The following is a 17,093-nucleotide window of genomic DNA, read 5'->3' as shown; positions in this document are numbered from 1 at the left end:
TGGAGGGGGGCGTCGCACACAGCTAACAATTTATGTTGTGTGTTCTAGGCGCCCCCTCCTCCCATATATATAGGTGGGAGAGGGAGGGAGAGGCCAGGAGGCGCCCAAGAGCTGGCCGCCGGCCCCCTTGGGGCTTCCTTGCCCTGCGCCCCTGCCATATTTGACGGAGGGGGAAGGAAAGAGGCGGGGAGAGAGAAGGAAATGGGAATCCAAATCCACACTTGCCTTTTTCCCTTCCCCTTTCCTTCTCCATCCCTGGACGGCCCATATGTGGGGCGCACCAGCCCCTTGTGGCTGGTGCGTTCCCCTCTTGGCCCATAAGGCCCATATCTTTTGCCGGGGGTGCCCGAAACCCCTTTCGGTGACCCGATAAGTACCCGGAACACTTCCGGTGTCCGAATACTATCGTCCTATATATCAATATTTACCTCTCGACCATTTCGAGACTCCTCGTCATGTCTGTGATCTCATCCAAGACTCCGAACAACATTCGCTCAGCAAATCACATAACTCATATAATACAATATCGTCATCGAACGTTAAGCGTGCGGATCCTACGGGTTCGAGAACTATGTAGACATGACCGAGACACCTCTCCAATCAGTAACCAATAGCGGAACCTGGATGCTCATATTGGCTCCTACATATTCTACGAAGATCTTTATCGGTTGAACCGTTATGACAACATACGTAATTCCCTTTATCCATCGGTATGTTACTTGCCCGAGATTCGATCGTCGGTATCTTCATACCTAGTTCAATCTCGTTACTGGCAAGTCTCTTTACTCGTTCCATAATACATCACCTCATGACTAACTCCTTACTCGTTTGCTTGCAAGCTTATGATGTGTATTACCGAGAGGGCCCAGAGATACCTCTCTGATACTCAGAGTGACAAATCTTAATCTCGATCTATGCCAACTCAACAGACACCTTCAGAGATACCTGTAGAGTATCTTTATAATCACCTAGTTATGTTGTGACGTTTGATAGCACACAAGTCATTCCTCCGGTATCCGGGAGTTGCATAATCTCATAGTCGAAGGAATATGTATTTGACATGAAGAAAGCAATAACAATAAAACTGATCAATCAATATGCTAAGCTAATGGATGGGTCTTGTCCATCACATCATTCTTCTAATGATGTGATCCCGTTATCAAATGACAACTCATGTCCATGGTTAGGAAACCTTAACCATCTTTGATCAACGAGCTAGTCAAGTAGAGGCTCCCTAGGGACACCGTGTTTGTCTATGTATTCACGCATGTATTTAGGTTTCCGATCAATACAATTCTAGCAAGAATAATAAAAATTTATCACGAATACGGAAATATAAAATAACAACTTTATTATTGACTCTAGGGCATATTTCCTTCAGTCTTCCACTTGCACTAGAGTCAATAATCTAGTTCACATCGTCATGTGATTAACATCCATAGTTCACATCGCCATGTGACCAATACCCAAAGAGTTTACTAGAGTCAGTAATCTAGTTCACATCGCTATGTGATTAACACCCATAGTTCACATCGCCATGTGACCAATACCCAAAGAGTTTACTAGAGTCAATAATCTAGTTCACATCGCTATGTGATTAACACCCAAAGAGTACTAAGGTGTGATCATGTTTTTCTTGTGAGAGAGGTTTAGTCAACGGTTCTGCCACATTCAGATCCGTATGTATTTTGCAAATTTCTACGTCTACAATGCTCTGCACGGAGCTACTCTAGCTAATTGCTCCCACTTTCAATATGTATCCAGATTGAGACTCAGAGTCATCCGGATTAGTGTCAAAGATTGCATCGACGTAACCCTTTACGATGAACTCTTTGTCACCTCCATAACCGAGAAACTTTCCTTAGTCCTTTTTAGGTACCTAAGGATAATTTTGACCTTTGTCCAGTGATCTACTCCTGGATCACTATTGTACCCAAGCTTTTAAATCTAGGCCGATACGACCGATATATAGGCCGATATATCACTTTTGGGGCTCCACCGATATCAACATAACATATCATTTTGCAAATATCATTTTCCAACATATCATCCGATATGGACCGAAATATCGAGTGATATGGCCGATATCTAGCCCGATATGTCCAGCGATATAGAACGATACGTAGATGACAACAATTATTTATTGAATAGCAGTGAAATAAGATTGTGCATTTACAACTTCATTATATATTATCAAAATCATTCACAATGTTCCATACAAATGCATATATATTGTACTGTTTTTAATCATAGAGTAAGGATTTTGTGAATCTTTCCTTAGTAGTTTCTTAATAAACAAATCGATAAACTAGGAATCTAACAGTGCTATGTTAAAGCATTGACATCATACATTTTCTTTTACTAAAAAATGTTTTGAACAAGAATAATGAAAAAAACTAGAGACCGATATATCTACATATCGTCCGATATATCACCCGATATCCGATATGTCAAAGCCAAACCGATACGGACCCGATATCCGATATTTTGAAGCTTGATTGTACCCCTTTGCCAAACTCATGGCAAGGTACACAATAGGTCTGGTACACAGCATGGCATGCTTTATAGAACCTATGGCTGAGGCATAGGGAATGACTTTCATTCTCTCTCTATCTTCTGCCGTGGTGATACAAAACTATCTTCGGGGGCCCCAAAGAGCTTCTTCTAAAAGTTGGAGATGTACAACTTTAGGTTCTCATGCCCTACAATCGTACCCTCGTCCTATTCTAGTTGGATAATTTTCTTCTTTCTATCCTTCCTATTTGCTATCATGTGGAAGAACTGGGTGTTATCATCACCTTGGACGACCTTTGTCACCTTGGCTCTGAGAGCCCATTTCATCTATTCTTCTCTAAGAAGAGCTCGCAATTTCTGCTCAGCCTCGCTCTTAACAATCCGATCCGACACATTAAGAAGGTTAGACTCAAGCTGACTCATTTATGAGTTTTATAAGTATCTCTTTCTATCCACTATGATTCTTGGCCCAGCCCCTCAAGAACTGGCGCAAGTGTCTAATATTATTTTGCCATCTATCAACATTGGAGATACCACTACACTCCTTGGCCCATTCAGTAGCAATAAGATCACAGAAGCCTTCCCTCTTGAACCATCCTAGTTCGAAAGAGAAATTATTTATATTTCCCACATGGGTTGCTTCCCCTGAGTCGACCAGCAACGGTGTATGATCAGAAATAAATGAAACTTCTGCTCCCAGTCTACGCTCATGAGCACCCTGTCCAATTTCTCATATGTTGGAATCGGCAAAGAGTTTGCCCACGTGAACTGTCTCCTAGTGAGGTCAATCTCCCTCAAATCGAGACTCTCAATAATCATGTTAAACATGAATGACCATCTTTCATCGAAATTATCATTATTTTTCTCTTCTCGCCTTCTAATTATGTTGAAGTCCCCCCCCCCCCCAAGGATAGGAGCCTTTCATCACCACATATTCTCACCAGATCAACGAGAAAACCAGGCTTAAATTCAGGTTGAGCTGCACCATATACAACCACCGGTACCCATCGGAAATGATCAATTTTCGACCTCACCCGAAATTTGACGGCAAAATCTCCATACACCACATTTGCCACTTCTAACGACTCACACTTAACCCCAATCAGTATTCCACCGGATCGACCCCTTGGGGGCAAGCACTGCCAGTCAAACTCAACCATCCCTGAAATGGTACTGAGGAATTGTGGCGTAAAGTTATCTCTAACCGTCTCTAGTAGAGCCATAAAATCTAGTTTACGTTCTATCGATACTTCCGCAAGGAACCTTCTTTTAACCAAGTCCGCTAGACCTCTGCTATTCCAAAAGACCCCTTTCATTTTTCATCATGATTTTTTTTCTTTTGTTTGACTGTCGCACTTGTACGGACTACCAATGTAGGGTAAACCTTCCTCTTCCAGGATCGTTTTGGTTTATCCTGCATCGTCTCAATGTCCTCATGACTCGAGGCAGTCTGAGTAATAACCTCTGGCTACAAAGCGGCCATATATCCCTCTGAAACCATATCCTCCTCCTCATTCTCTAGCTCCGAAGTGAGAATAAGATCCTCACAAAGGTTGTGTAACGCTGTGACCCCAAGATTATTAATATCTGATTCATTCATAGGTTTCACAGCCGTGATATTCCGAATTAATTCTAAGTCTCTATCCACTTCTAACAAGTCATTAACTGATTTTGCAATTTCCTTTCCATCAGGGATAATATATTCCCGAGAGCCAAACCTCCGCATTCTACACCGTAGTGCTACCAGTCCTCCAGCGGCAACAAGCGGGAGGAGGTGGCTAATGCGTTTCACGAGCGGCCTCTAAGGAAGTGTGGGTGACATAAAAATATGTAATATCAATTTACAAAATTTGAAAAGCAGGAATTTCACAAGAAACTTGACGCTAAGATTGACGGTTCTCAGCGTCGATAATAACTAAGTTTGTGTTGCAACGTCAATTGTTTCCGAAGGTGCATGGTCTAGTTTGGGTTTGGACATGCAAATTGCCTCCTGACGTTTAATTTTGGACGCTGATAACGCCCACACGTGTGGCATACTAGACATCCGTCCACATATCGTGTGTGGCGTAAGCAGGAGGCAGGCCACACGGACCATGTGTGGACGAACATTAGAACTGCCCACATGTGTGCGCGCAGCTACTTCGTGTCACACGCCCAACAAGTACTACTCATCACACCCCGAGCGTGTGGCATGAAGCAAAAATGCCCATACGTCCTGGCGTAGCTACGTTAGTAACCCGCGGGATGACGCTTTAGTTGCCATCCGGGATGGCAAATATAATTGTAAAAGCATGGCAACTCTCTCTGTTTTGGTTAACTCTAGCTGCCTTATCTAATTTATGGTAGTTGCCGTGTGTAATCAACTACTTGCCACATGTGGTCAAACAAATAGTTGCCATGTGTGTTCACCTAGTTGCCACGTGTGGTCCAACCATAGTTGTCATGTATGGTTAATCATAGTTGCCATGTGTGTTTACCTGGTTGCCACGTACGCGCAACTGCAGTTGCCATCTACCAACGAATCATAGTTGCCATGTGTGTTTACCTAGTTGCTGCATACGCGCAACTGCAGTTGCCATCTATCACCGTACGAGCGTCGTGTGGGCGAAGAGCAGTTCACGCGCGTGGACTGGTTGGTGACTGTGTGGGCGGGAATTGGTTCGCTCACACGGCGCAGCTGGCAACCGCGCACTGCGGGTCGTGTGGGCGAGCGCTCTAACGCCCACACAGCATGCTATGCCTACGTGGCACTCAGATTTCTTTAGGATTCGTGCAAAACAGAATCAAAGTGAATCAAGGCGAGTGGGCGATATGCAAATATGCCACACGTGTGGGCGTTATCATTTGGGTTATTTTTTTATAATAAAAGCTTGTAAATGACTTACTCATGAGTATGTTTGAGCAGTAAAATGATTTCCCTGTCAAAAGGAAAAAAAACTATTTCCTTACATGTAAAATTTCTCTTTTTATCAAGGAGAAAGACTGAAAGAGAATTTATTATCAAGTGGCGGACGTGTCTGCACTGCAACCGTCAGGAACCACATCCTGTCCTAAGCGAAGCCACATAGCAGTGAGCTTATTTATTCCATGAAAGCTCGCCAAGAAATGACTAACAGAGTTTTGCTCTCGCCTGACATGCTTAACCAAAATTTCTCTACCTTCCTGGAGAAGTGTTTTAATCTCTTGCACCAACACCAACTGCGCCGACTTGTCCTCACTCGTACCAATGATCAGCTTCACAAATTCCACGCGGTCCGTTTGCACCACGACTAGCAAGGAAGTCCCCCTCTATGCATGCAACAATTTTCGACTCCACTAAACACTACTCCTTGTGTTAAGAGCATCTACAGCCGTGCATCCCATACCCGCCTCAACGGCCGGCTGGATGGCCTGATTATTATTCGATTACGAAAAATCGACCCAGACGGCGTCTCAAACGGAGCACAAACGTCCGAGCTGATCGATACCCTTTATATTCAGTCTAAATATGGGGTGAGTATGAGGGCTTCCAGGGGCGTCCGTCACGTCGGACTAGCGATGGGGTTCCACGCGAAATCGTCCGGAAACCCGGCGGTCCGACGAACGTCTTCTTCGGTGGGGGTGTAAACGCCGCGTGGCCTTGCTCCGACTCGCCGCCCGAGGACAAATCCGGCTATTTAAGCCGTCCGGCTTCCCCCAACCCTAACCCATCCACCTCCTCCCTCTTCGCGCCGCCAGCCCGAGCCTATCCACCTCATCTCTCCCGCTCCGCCGCTCTTCCCACGCTCTCCGGCTTCATCGTGGTTCGGCAGAAGATAACCACGTACGCTATGCTCATGCTGAAGCGCCGGTACCAGATAGAGCATGGATTTTATCATTTGCTTGCTTTTGTATGATCTACGGAGTACGTAGATTTTATACTTTGCATGCTTTTGTATGGATTTAACATTTCTAGTATGAAATATCCGGATGCAGATGAGTAAATTTGAGGACCAACCGGTCACTGCAGGCAGACGGTCCTGAATTTGCCTAGTCTGACTGTAGATGCTCTAATGTGCTGCATATAATTCTTTATAAAAGTCAAACTTTATAAACTTTGATCAAATTTACAGAGGAAACTCTATGCCTATAATAAAAATATATATCTTACGATGCATCGAATAATGTATATTGATACCGTAATTGTAGATAAATATATATTTCTATAAACTTAATCAAAGTTTACTAAGTTCGGTTTTTGAAAGAAAGCTAATGTATATGCGCAGAGTGCGCGTTACATTACAGCTAACCTGACTTGGTGAGTAGAATAGCTGAAGTGCCCCCTCCCACTTTTTATCGTGCTCACTGCCGTACTGTGTTCTAGTCAAAGAAGAACTGAAGTTACAACAGTACTACGCCCTACCTAGGACCAAACAACAATGGCTACAAACCTATTATAATCCTGCCCCTACGACTACCGTCACCATCAACGCATAGGCGTAATAGCTACAGGCGTACGACGACCTCAGTTCAAGATGGCCACAGCCTTTACACTGCCCCATCCATGGACGCATGTGGCCGGGAGCCCCCTGCACACGCAAACGCGCTCGAATACAAAAGCTTACACCATAGCGCTGCCTGCCTGCCAAGCCATCTCGGCTGATTGACGCCTGATCTCCGATGGAACCCAAAGAATGGACCGATGGATGGACAGATGGATCCCTCTGACATGCACCGATGGACACGTCCGGATCATCATCATATCTTTTCATTTCCATCCGATCCTATCCCCCTTCAATTCTCGCACGGCTTTCCAATCCCGCCTCCTCCTCCTCGTCCCGCCGTTATAAGTGGCAATGCGCATGACACACCATGACCACACGCCACGCCCACGCAACAGTTGCTGGTGTTCATCAACAGTCCGAGTCCCCATCCATCTCCCAGCTTGCTCCCGGCGGCGGCGGCGGTGACGGTGGTCCTCGTCCTCGTCGTCGACCCTGCCTCCTCCCCCGATGCATCACCACCCTGGGCCTTTCCACGTCTTCAGGTAACCCGACCCACGCGGCTACAGTGGCGGGGAAAGCGATCGCCCATGTCCGGTAGCGCAGTTATACTATTGCCAGTGGCCACCCAAGCTCGCAGCTGCCTTGGCTCGTCCTTTGTTCTCTTGTGCTGCGAGCTCTGTCTTCTCCCTTGGACCGGCCCGTCCCGCCCGCTAACCCTTTGTTGCCTTGCGCGCGTCCGTGGCCGCGTCCCTCGTGCTGCTTGCAGGGCGGAGCGTGGCGTCACGGCTGGATACCACCACCACATCGGAGATGGCGCCGCGCAGCTCCCACCCGAGCTCCTCCACCACCCCCGCAGTGAGTAGCGCCGCTCCTTTATTTTCGTTCGGAAAGGGGCGCCCGCGCCGCTGCCGCTTGCGTTCCAAGAACTATTCACCCTGCTCCTCGACCTGTTCTTGGATTGGATCTATGCGTGCGCCTTCTGATGAATGCGTTTGCTTGGCCCTGTGACTGTGAAGGCCCCAACCCCAGCTCCAAGTCCTCCAGCAACGTCACCGTCGCCAACTTCCCGTCGCTCGCCAGTCCGGTGAGTGGGTTTCTTGCAAGCATTTCTGGGGGCGACGTGTCCAGATTCTTCAATCTTGTGTTTGACTATTATTGTGGCAGCATGGAGTAGTGGGGTCGTTGGGCATGGCGGCGCCGGGAATGGCATTTGCGGCGGCGGAGGCCGGCCGGTTCTGCATGCCGAGGGCGGCCGCGCAGCAGCTCGAGAACTGGGGCGACTCCCTCTCCGGCATCGTCGTCACCAGCCCGCTCACCGAGACCTCCACGGACCTCGACGACAGCGGCGACAAGCACCACGCCCTCATGGTGCCCGCTCCCTTCATATCCTCTCGCTCTTGGTCAGTTAACTCGTCCTGCTCGTCATGTAATGCGGTTTACTGTTGTTGTTGACAGGGCGGTGGTGGCGCCGGCGCCGGCGCCGGCGGAGGGGCGCATTCCCAGCGACGGGTGGGGTGTGCCGATTCCTCTGAAAGAACAGGAGATGAGAAGGTACCATACATGCATATGAATCAGAGGCTCAATGAAATATGATCTTGTGCGTAGCAAACGATAATGTGGTTGTATTTCTTACGTATGAGCGGCGACTATGATTTGCAGACCGCACGGAGGCTTGCGCAGAACCGCGAGGCGGCCCGGAAAAGCCGCATCAGGAAGAAGGTGAGCTGATCCCTCCCATTATGTAGTCCGATTCATTTGTTTCTGTCGAATAGAGAACGGCGGCCAAGTGATCCGTGGATTTGGTTGCCACTCACAGTACATTTTTAGCAGATGACATCGAACTCGTTCCTTACGCCATTGTACCAAAGCAGTAGGGCTGCTTGTTTATATGCACAATGTGTTTTCCTTTTCCGGCATATGAACTACTCCCACCGTTCCTAAATGTAAGTCTTTGACGAGATTCCACTATGGACCACATACGGAACAAAATGGGGGAATCTATACTTAAAATGCATCTATATACATCCGTATGTAGTCCATGATGGAATCTCTATAAAGACTTATATTTATATTTAGGAAAGGAGGGAGTATATTTCTAAGCATTTTTTGAAGGGATTTCCCTAAGCATATAGTACTAGTACTGCTACTCCAATTAGTATATTCTTATGGTCAATGTGGGCACCACCATTTCTACTTGAAGGATGCAAGAATACTATCATAGTAGTAGCATCTTTCTTGGAAAGCTAGCATCACATTCTGAATTTGCTCATCCCGTTCGTATTCATAGTATCAGTGAGATTTTCTTTTTGCGAGGAAAAATCAGAGTCATCCCAGTTTTCCTTGTGCTTTGACTTTATTGATTACCTATTTGTAGCATAATAAACCTCGTAAAATTTCCTGTTAGAGGGAGTCTTGGTTTTGCTATGTTGATCTACATGGAGTACAACACTCTGCATCGTTTCATGTAATTTGTTCTTGTGGTCATATGCACGAACGTGACGATTTAAGCCTCTTCTTTTCCGGTTTGAAGGCTTACCTTGCGCAGCTGGAAAACAGCCGATCCAAGCTGACGCACCTTGAGCAAGAGCTTCAGAGGGCAAGGCAGCAGGTAAATCCTTCAACGCCAGTATGCATTTTGAACACCGGTCTGTGGTCAATAGTCATTGATTGAGCACCTGGGCATTTATCACAGGGAATCTTCATCGCCGGTGGTGGCTCCGGTGACTGCTCAAGCGGAGGTAAATGATAGTACTATTTCCCGTGCTCACATTTTTATTCAACAACGCAATCTACATGCCGCTGGTTCGAAAATGCTGCTGCACTAGTGATTCTGCAGCCGATGCAGTTCTGTAATGTTGTTACATCTGCTTCAAATTTTACATGCTTCTCCATCTGAACTGAAGAAAATTGGGGTCTTGCAGGCGCCCTGGCGTTCGATTTGGAGTATGCGCGGTGGCTCGACGACCACCAGCGCCACATCAACAACCTCAGGGTGGCCGTGATCGCGGACATGGGCGACGACGAGCTGCGCATCCTCGTCGAGTCCGTGCTGCTGCACTACGACGAGTTCTTCAGGCTCAAGAACCTGGCGACCAAGTCCGACGTGTTCCACGTCCTGTCGGGCATGTGGATGAGCCCCGCCGAGCGGTTCTTCATGTGGCTCGGCGGGTTCCGCTCGTCGGAGATCCTCAAGGTAGGTTCTTCATGGCAACCCGGACTGTGCTTCACCTTGAGCGACCTTGATATGACATCCATGGATAATCTGGGATGATGACGTGGTCAGGTACTCGCCAGCCACCTTGAGCCGCTGACGGACCAGCAGCTGATGGGCATCTGCAACCTGCAGCAGTCGTCGCAGCAGGCGGAGGACGCGCTGTCGCAGGGGATGGAGGCCCTGCAGCAGGCGCTGTCCGAGACGCTCGCGGCGGCGGCGGGGGCCGGGCCGCTGGCCGGCGCCGGCAACGTGACCAACTACATGGGGCAGATGGCCATCGCCATGGGGAAGCTGAGCACGCTGGAGAACTTCCTCCGGCAGGGCGACCTCCTGAGGCAGCAGACCCTGCAGCAGATGCACCGGATCCTGACGACCCGGCAGGCCGCCCGCGCGCTGCTCGTCATCAGCGACTACTTCTCCCGGCTCCGGGCGCTGAGCTCCCTGTGGCTCGCGCGGCCGAGGGACTAGCGTCGGCGACGACGTTCGATCGGCTGGCTGTTGGTGTTGGGCCGCCATGAGAGGGAGACGCCCGCTCGCTGAGCTGCGAATTGGATTCTTCCGAGATTTTGAGTACGTACAACTAGCTAGTATATGTAACACGCGACGTTGTGGATGGCTGCTGCCGAGTAGTAGCGGACAACTAGCAGTGTAGCGGAATGTTTATCTAACTTAATCCATCCGGCCGGAGTCTTGATTGGAAAGACGTCGGTGTAGAAAGAACACTCTGCTTCCAATCTACGGTCTGCAGCCCCCTGGATCGGGCTGCTCGTGTTGACCTGTGCAACTTTTTCTTTTTGGCCGCACGTACGTAATGTTTTACCTGTGGTGGTGTTCAGCTCGTCGGCTTCTCGGCCGGCGGCGGCATGCATGCAGGCCATCCAGCGCTATGCGCGCGCTGGGCCACCGGCCATGATAAACTCGTCGTCGTTCCTGGCCGACGATGGCCCGCCCCGCCCAGTGGCAGAAATCACATATTTGATCTGAGGACGAAATCAAATCATGATCTGACCTGGTCTTATAAAAATTTCACATAACAGATCGTTTTGTGTGGCACTCGACAGCTGGGCGCTGCATTGCACTATGCAGCGCCATTGTCTTAGGGTCGCATGCCCGGCCAGCGTGGCAGCCCCACAGCCAGCCGTGCAGCGCCCAACGCATAGGCGCCACACTTGTAATGTGCGGCGCCTAGCGTTTAGGTGTGACACTTGTAATGTGCAGCGCCCATTTCTTGTGTGTCACTTAGGCTGGCCCCACCCTCTCTCCCCTCCCACCCACACACCCCCACCCAAACCCTTAGCCTTGCGGCCCTCCTCTCTTCCCCTCTCCCTCCTCTAAAATCTTTCTCAAATCTTGCAAATCCAAAGTATTTGACAGTGGATTTCGAAGCCAACCCTTCCCTTAAGGTAATCTCCTCCGATCCCCTCGTTTTCATCCATAGGAATTGTCACATTTGCTCAAATCTTGCTAGTTTGGGGAAAACCCTAGTTTTGGCTTGGATTTGGAAATTTGTGTTGAATCATGTTATGTTTCTTTGTTAATTTGGTATGGTTACTTCATACTATGCTAGGGTTAGGGTTATGTGTGTTTTTATGTTGGGGTTAGGGTTAGTGTTATGGTATGGTTAGGGTTGCGGTTATTGTTAAGTGGGGGTTAGGGTTATTGTTTCATATATATATGTTAGGGCTTATGTATTTTGTGCAAATATTTTGTTAAGTACTTACTTGATATATGTGTGTTTTTGATTATTGTAGGGATGGGAAGAACATGTGTTTATGGTCATCATGTGGATAAAGAGGCCTTTTTAAAAGGCAATGTTGAGCCGGGCCCGGATGAGCTTGACATGGTGTTTGAGAGTAGTCCTAGCTATGTGGATGTCTTGGAACAAGTGAGGAAGGATTTGAATTGGATGGACCCAAGTGACGTTGTTGAGTTCGAGGGAAGGCATAATGTTGGTTTTGGAACGCACATCCGTTGGAAGACAATGCGTCTGAACTCGGAGCAACGTTGGGTTGCATACAAGGAGACGGTTGCGGAGTCTCTAGACAAGGCTCTTGAGTTATTTGCCTCCAAGAAGGTTGAGTCTAGTTTGCATTTCGATTTGAACCGAAACCCCTCCCCGTTGGTTGCTAGTACCCCCCCCCCCCACCCATGAACCAAGATCAAGTTAGTGAACCTCATTTGACGCAACAAGTTTGGCCAACATTGAGCCCGGTTTCAAACAACCAAAATGAAGCTTTTGAAGAGGACAATTATGAGTACGAGGAGGATGACAACAAAGTTGATCTCCATGAAAACAATGTGGGCGATCTCGAGCAATATCATGTGCAAGGGACAATGGACCAATCCATCCCTTTTTCTCGTGCATATGCATCGGACTCCGATGACAATGATCCCGATGAAGAAGTTGATGAGGAGGGGTTCACGTCCAAGGAGGCCCAAGCATTTAAGAAGGTATTCGGGCGGGATCACAAGACACCATTGTTCAAGGATCTTTGTCTCGCGGATGAAGCCGTTGTAGATGGTGGCAAATGTATATCTCTTGGAGCTAGGCCAAGTTCTCACCGTGATTTGGAAGACGGCAAGAACGGGATATATCCCGGTTGTGAGTTTCAATCCTTCTTGGAATTGAAGATGTGCCTCGACAACTACTCGGTTACGCATTATCGTCCACATTAAGTGGCCAACTCGGACGTCAATGTGCGTTACACGGTTAAATGTGAAGTGCCAAGATGTCCATGGATTGTGCGTGTAAGGCCATGGAAAGGAGGTCCCACTTGGCGCATAGTGAGTTGTACATCAAGTCACATGTGCCGACACAAGAATGCGGATGGCGAGCTTGTGTACCAACAACACAGACAACTCACGTCCGAGTTCATTGCTTACAGGTTATCCAACCAAATATCCACACTTCCAACAATGAGCATCAAGAGTGTCATTGACCTTGTGAAAGCCATCTTTCATTACAAGGTGAAGTATGGCAAGGCATGGAAGGCGAAGCAAGCCGCATTCAAGATATTGTATGGCAATTGGGAGGAAGCATACAGCCGACTCCCTAGGTTGTTGTTAGCTATGGCCGCCACAAACCTAGGCATGGTTCACGTGGTTGAGCCTCATGGGCACCAAACATTGATTCACAACGGGAGGGCCGTCCGAGTATTTGGCCATGCATTTTGGGCCTTTGAGCAATGCGTGAGGGATTTTGAGCATTGTCGGCCCGTCATCGCCATTGATGGCACGTTCTTGACCGGACAATACAAGGGCGCTTTATTGGTTGCAATAGCAAGTGATGCCAATAACCGGGTGTTGCCTTTGGCTTTCGATTTGGTTGAGGTGGAGAACAATGATAACTGGGAGTGGTTCTTGCGTCAATTGAGAACAAGGGTATTACCGGCTGAAAGGGAAATTTGTGTCATATCGGATCGCCATCCAGGAATTCTAAATGCGGTGGTCGTTGACATTCCCGGACATACAAAGTTGCACCATCGATGATGCATGAGGCACTTTTGTGCAAACTTCTATAGGGCATGTGGTATCAAGGAGTTGGCCGATGATCTTCAAGATTGTTGTCTCGCTTTCTCCAACAAGCGGTTTGCCACATTGTTCAATGCATTGCTCAGACACAAGAAACTTGACCCCGGTGGTCTTGAATTTCTCAATAGGAACATTGTCGAAAGGAATATGTGGGCACGTGCTTTCGATGAAGATGACCGGAGGTACGGTCAAATGACAAGCAATATGGCAGAATGCTTCAATAAGGTGCTCAAGGGTGTACGTGCATTACCCGTGACGGCAATAGTTCAATACACATTTGACAAGATGAATGGATACTTTTTAAAGTACTCAATGGAGACCGACAAGCAGATTGCTGATGAAAACAAGGAAAAGCACAAGTACAATTTCCCACCAAAGGTTGAAGAATGGTTGGAATTTCAATCACGAAAGGCAGACTCCCAAGAAGCTGTTCTATATGACGACAACGAGCGGAAGTATGAAGTGAAAGAGCCTGGAGGAACCTCAAACGATGGCCACCAACACGGAGGTCGGGCTTTCAAAGTCTCCCTAACACGTAAGCCCAAGTGGGGAGTCGTAATTCCTCTTCTTCATCCCAAGGATTAAACTTGACGCTCTTCGGGTGTCCAACAGGCAGACGCTCCCAGCTCCATACAGAAAGTAGAAGCATATTACCACCAATGCCTGCACTATCTGTGATCCTGCAACACGCATCGTCCAGCTGCATATGAAAGAAAACAATGTTAACTTGACAGCAAGGTTGCATTGCTAATGAAGAAATGACTTGATAACAAAACAGACCAAGTACCTATCGATACAAGTAGGCAAGAGTCGTTGAACCCTAGCTCCATCCGCTATCGAAGACGGTCAATGCCTTCAGCCACATTCATGGAGCGTTCTTGCCCGTGGAGTTAGGAAACAAAGTCCTCGAGACAACGTACCACATATAGACACAAGCATGTGTCTAGATCACATCATCAGTGGGGCATCCGCAGGGCACGTCGCAAAGTTATTTTGAATCCACGTGAAAGCAGCTCCGGCTGCTTTCCTTTCCCTCTTCTTCTTCTCTTCTCCCTCCTCTACATCAGCCTCAGCCTCGGTAGGAGCCATACCGATAAGAGCAATCATCTGCTCGTGCCACCCATCAGAATCGGTGCTCATACATAGAGGCCTCCCGTCGATAGGAAGCCCGGTGATGAAGGCGACATCCTTGAGCGTCACGGTCATCTCCGCAGTCCGAAGATGGAAACTGTGCGTCTTCGGCCTCCACCGATCAGCAAGAGAGGTCACCAGTGGAGCGTTGAGGTTCGGCGTGGACCGGCTGACCAACTGAATCCACGGGAGGAGTCCTGCCTGCTAGATGTAGGATGTGTACCGCTCATCGTAGGGCATGGCAGGACCAGAGACCCCGTGATACCGAATCTTCAGAGGTTCAAACTTCTGCAAAAAACAAGTAATGACAAATCTTAGGGCATGTCAATTTCAACTAAAGGCAAATTTGCAAAATATTTAGATTACTCATTATTACCATCTCCTTCTCGCGCATCATGAAGCCCCGGTGTTTTGTGTCGTAGACATCGTCGAGAAGCCAAACCATCCTTACAAAGTTCAAACAATAAACATATATGAGTTCATCTTCATCTCAAATATCAGTATACACTAAACATCTCGTATGTGTTCAACTACAACAATCATCTTCTTCTCACACAATGAATAAATGATTGTAAATTCTCATATATATCTCAAATAAGCTCAACATCTCATATTTCAAATAAACTCAACATCTAATATATATCTAAAAAAATAAACATCTCATAGTAGTTATCTACAAAAATAGGCATCTCATATATATCTAAAAAAACTAAACAATCTATGGTTTCACTAACAAGAATCATATATTGTGAACTAATGAATAACAGTACAGTAGTACCACTATGACTACACATCCTAAATCAAGCAAATCAAGGGTTCCACCAAATCTTGGACAAATATCTAAAATGGCAACAAATTTACGGAGGAAAAGAAAGGGAACAGAGGAGTTTACCTAGTAGGAGGGATTGGAGATCGAATCCACGGATCAAATTTTCAGATCTGAGAGAGATGTGGGGGGGGGGGGGGGGATTCGATGGGGCGCCGCCGCTGCTCTCTGTCCAGAGAGCAACTTCCTGGAGAGGGGGAAGAACTGCCTGGTCGGGCCGGGCCGATGCGCTTAAGTCACTGTGCAGCGCCTAAGCGCTAGGCGCTGCACATAGCAAGTGTGGCGCCTATGCGTTGGGCGCTGCACGGCTGGCTGTGGGGCCGCCCCTGGGCCCGGGCTGCCACGCTGGTCGGGCATGCGACGCCTAAGACAACGGCGCTGCATAGTTTAATGCAGCGCCCGGCTGTCGGGCGCCACACAAAACGGTCTGTTATGTGAATTTTTTTAAGACCAGGTCAGATAGTGATTTGATTTCGTTCTCAGATCAAATATGTGATTTCTGCCCCGCCCCAACAGAGACACATGGGATCGGGGCAGACGGTGGAGCTACGGCGCGCAGCTAGTGCCGGCCGTGCGTGCGGGGGGCCGAGGGAGGCTGCGGATCGAACGTGCCGATGCGGCATGCGCGGATTTATCGCCGGGGACACGGTAATCATGCGCACTTTCCGGCGTCCACAATTGCACGTCTCAGTTTTTTTTTAGCGGAATTGCATGTCTCAGATGCGCAATAACTAACCTAAAAAGAAGGACAAGGAAGTGGATTCCCCTATATTCAAAAATAATTTAATAATTCAAAAAAAGTCAAAAAATCTTGGATATATTTTTGAATCAAATATGACTAGGTATTGTACGCATATAAAAAGTTTGGCCAAAGAATGATTCTCGTTGACTTCAGGGCAAAAAAAAATGACTACAATATAGTATGAATAGTACTTGTATCTAGCATTTTTTGGAAAATCTTTGACCCCGGATACAATAAAATTAGTTTCCTATTTAATCTTTTTATACGAGTGCAATACTTGGTCATGTTTGATTCCATAAAAAAGGTCCAGGATTTTTTGACTTTTTTGAATTACTAAATTATTTTTGAATATAGGAGAGCGTAGCACCCGAGAGCTCCTATGCATTTTCAAAGAAATGTGCAATAACTAGGGCCCTGTTTGGAATCTCTCCACTCCGCGGTGCTTGGTTTGAGCTGCTTCGTAAAAAGCTGCAGCAGCCTGCTCCACTCTGGGAGCTGAGTCGCGGGAGCGGAGAGAAACCGAACAAGCACTAAATGTGCCGTAGACAGATCCATTATTACAACATATATACTATAAAATATGGTTTGTATTTTAACAATCGTCTTGATTTGTTTACATGTATTATCTCCTGCTTGCTGGTGTGAGTCCCTAAAAACGACAGAGGAAAAATT

The 17,093-nt window shown here is 47.5% G+C and overlaps 1 protein-coding gene across 2 annotated transcripts; it reads left to right on the top strand.

Annotated features, from left to right (window-relative positions):
• Positions 1-7,299: 7,299 nt before the first annotated feature.
• LOC123170285 (transcription factor TGAL3) lies at positions 7,300-10,927 on the top strand. 2 transcript variants are annotated; one of them, XM_044588118.1, is made up of 10 exons: positions 7,300-7,519; positions 7,744-7,832; positions 7,994-8,061; positions 8,142-8,345; positions 8,433-8,528; positions 8,637-8,696; positions 9,508-9,585; positions 9,670-9,715; positions 9,899-10,170; positions 10,261-10,927. In XM_044588118.1, the coding sequence occupies exons 1-10, from the start codon at positions 7,485-7,487 to the stop codon at positions 10,657-10,659; spliced, it is 1,347 nt and encodes a 448-aa protein (XP_044444053.1). In that variant the 5' UTR covers positions 7,300-7,484; the 3' UTR covers positions 10,660-10,927. The 2 variants fall into 2 exon arrangements, with proteins under 2 accessions (XP_044444053.1, XP_044444052.1); XM_044588117.1 differs by lacking the exon at positions 7,300-7,519 and having other exon boundaries at positions 7,529-7,832.
• Positions 10,928-17,093: the final 6,166 nt, after the last annotated feature.

Source organism: Triticum aestivum, chromosome 7D (genome assembly GCF_018294505.1).
Source record: "Triticum aestivum cultivar Chinese Spring chromosome 7D, IWGSC CS RefSeq v2.1, whole genome shotgun sequence".
NCBI lineage: Eukaryota > Viridiplantae > Streptophyta > Magnoliopsida > Poales > Poaceae > Triticum > Triticum aestivum.
The sequence above is the reverse complement of the archived record's forward strand: the minus strand, read 5'-3'. Positions and strand labels throughout refer to the sequence as shown.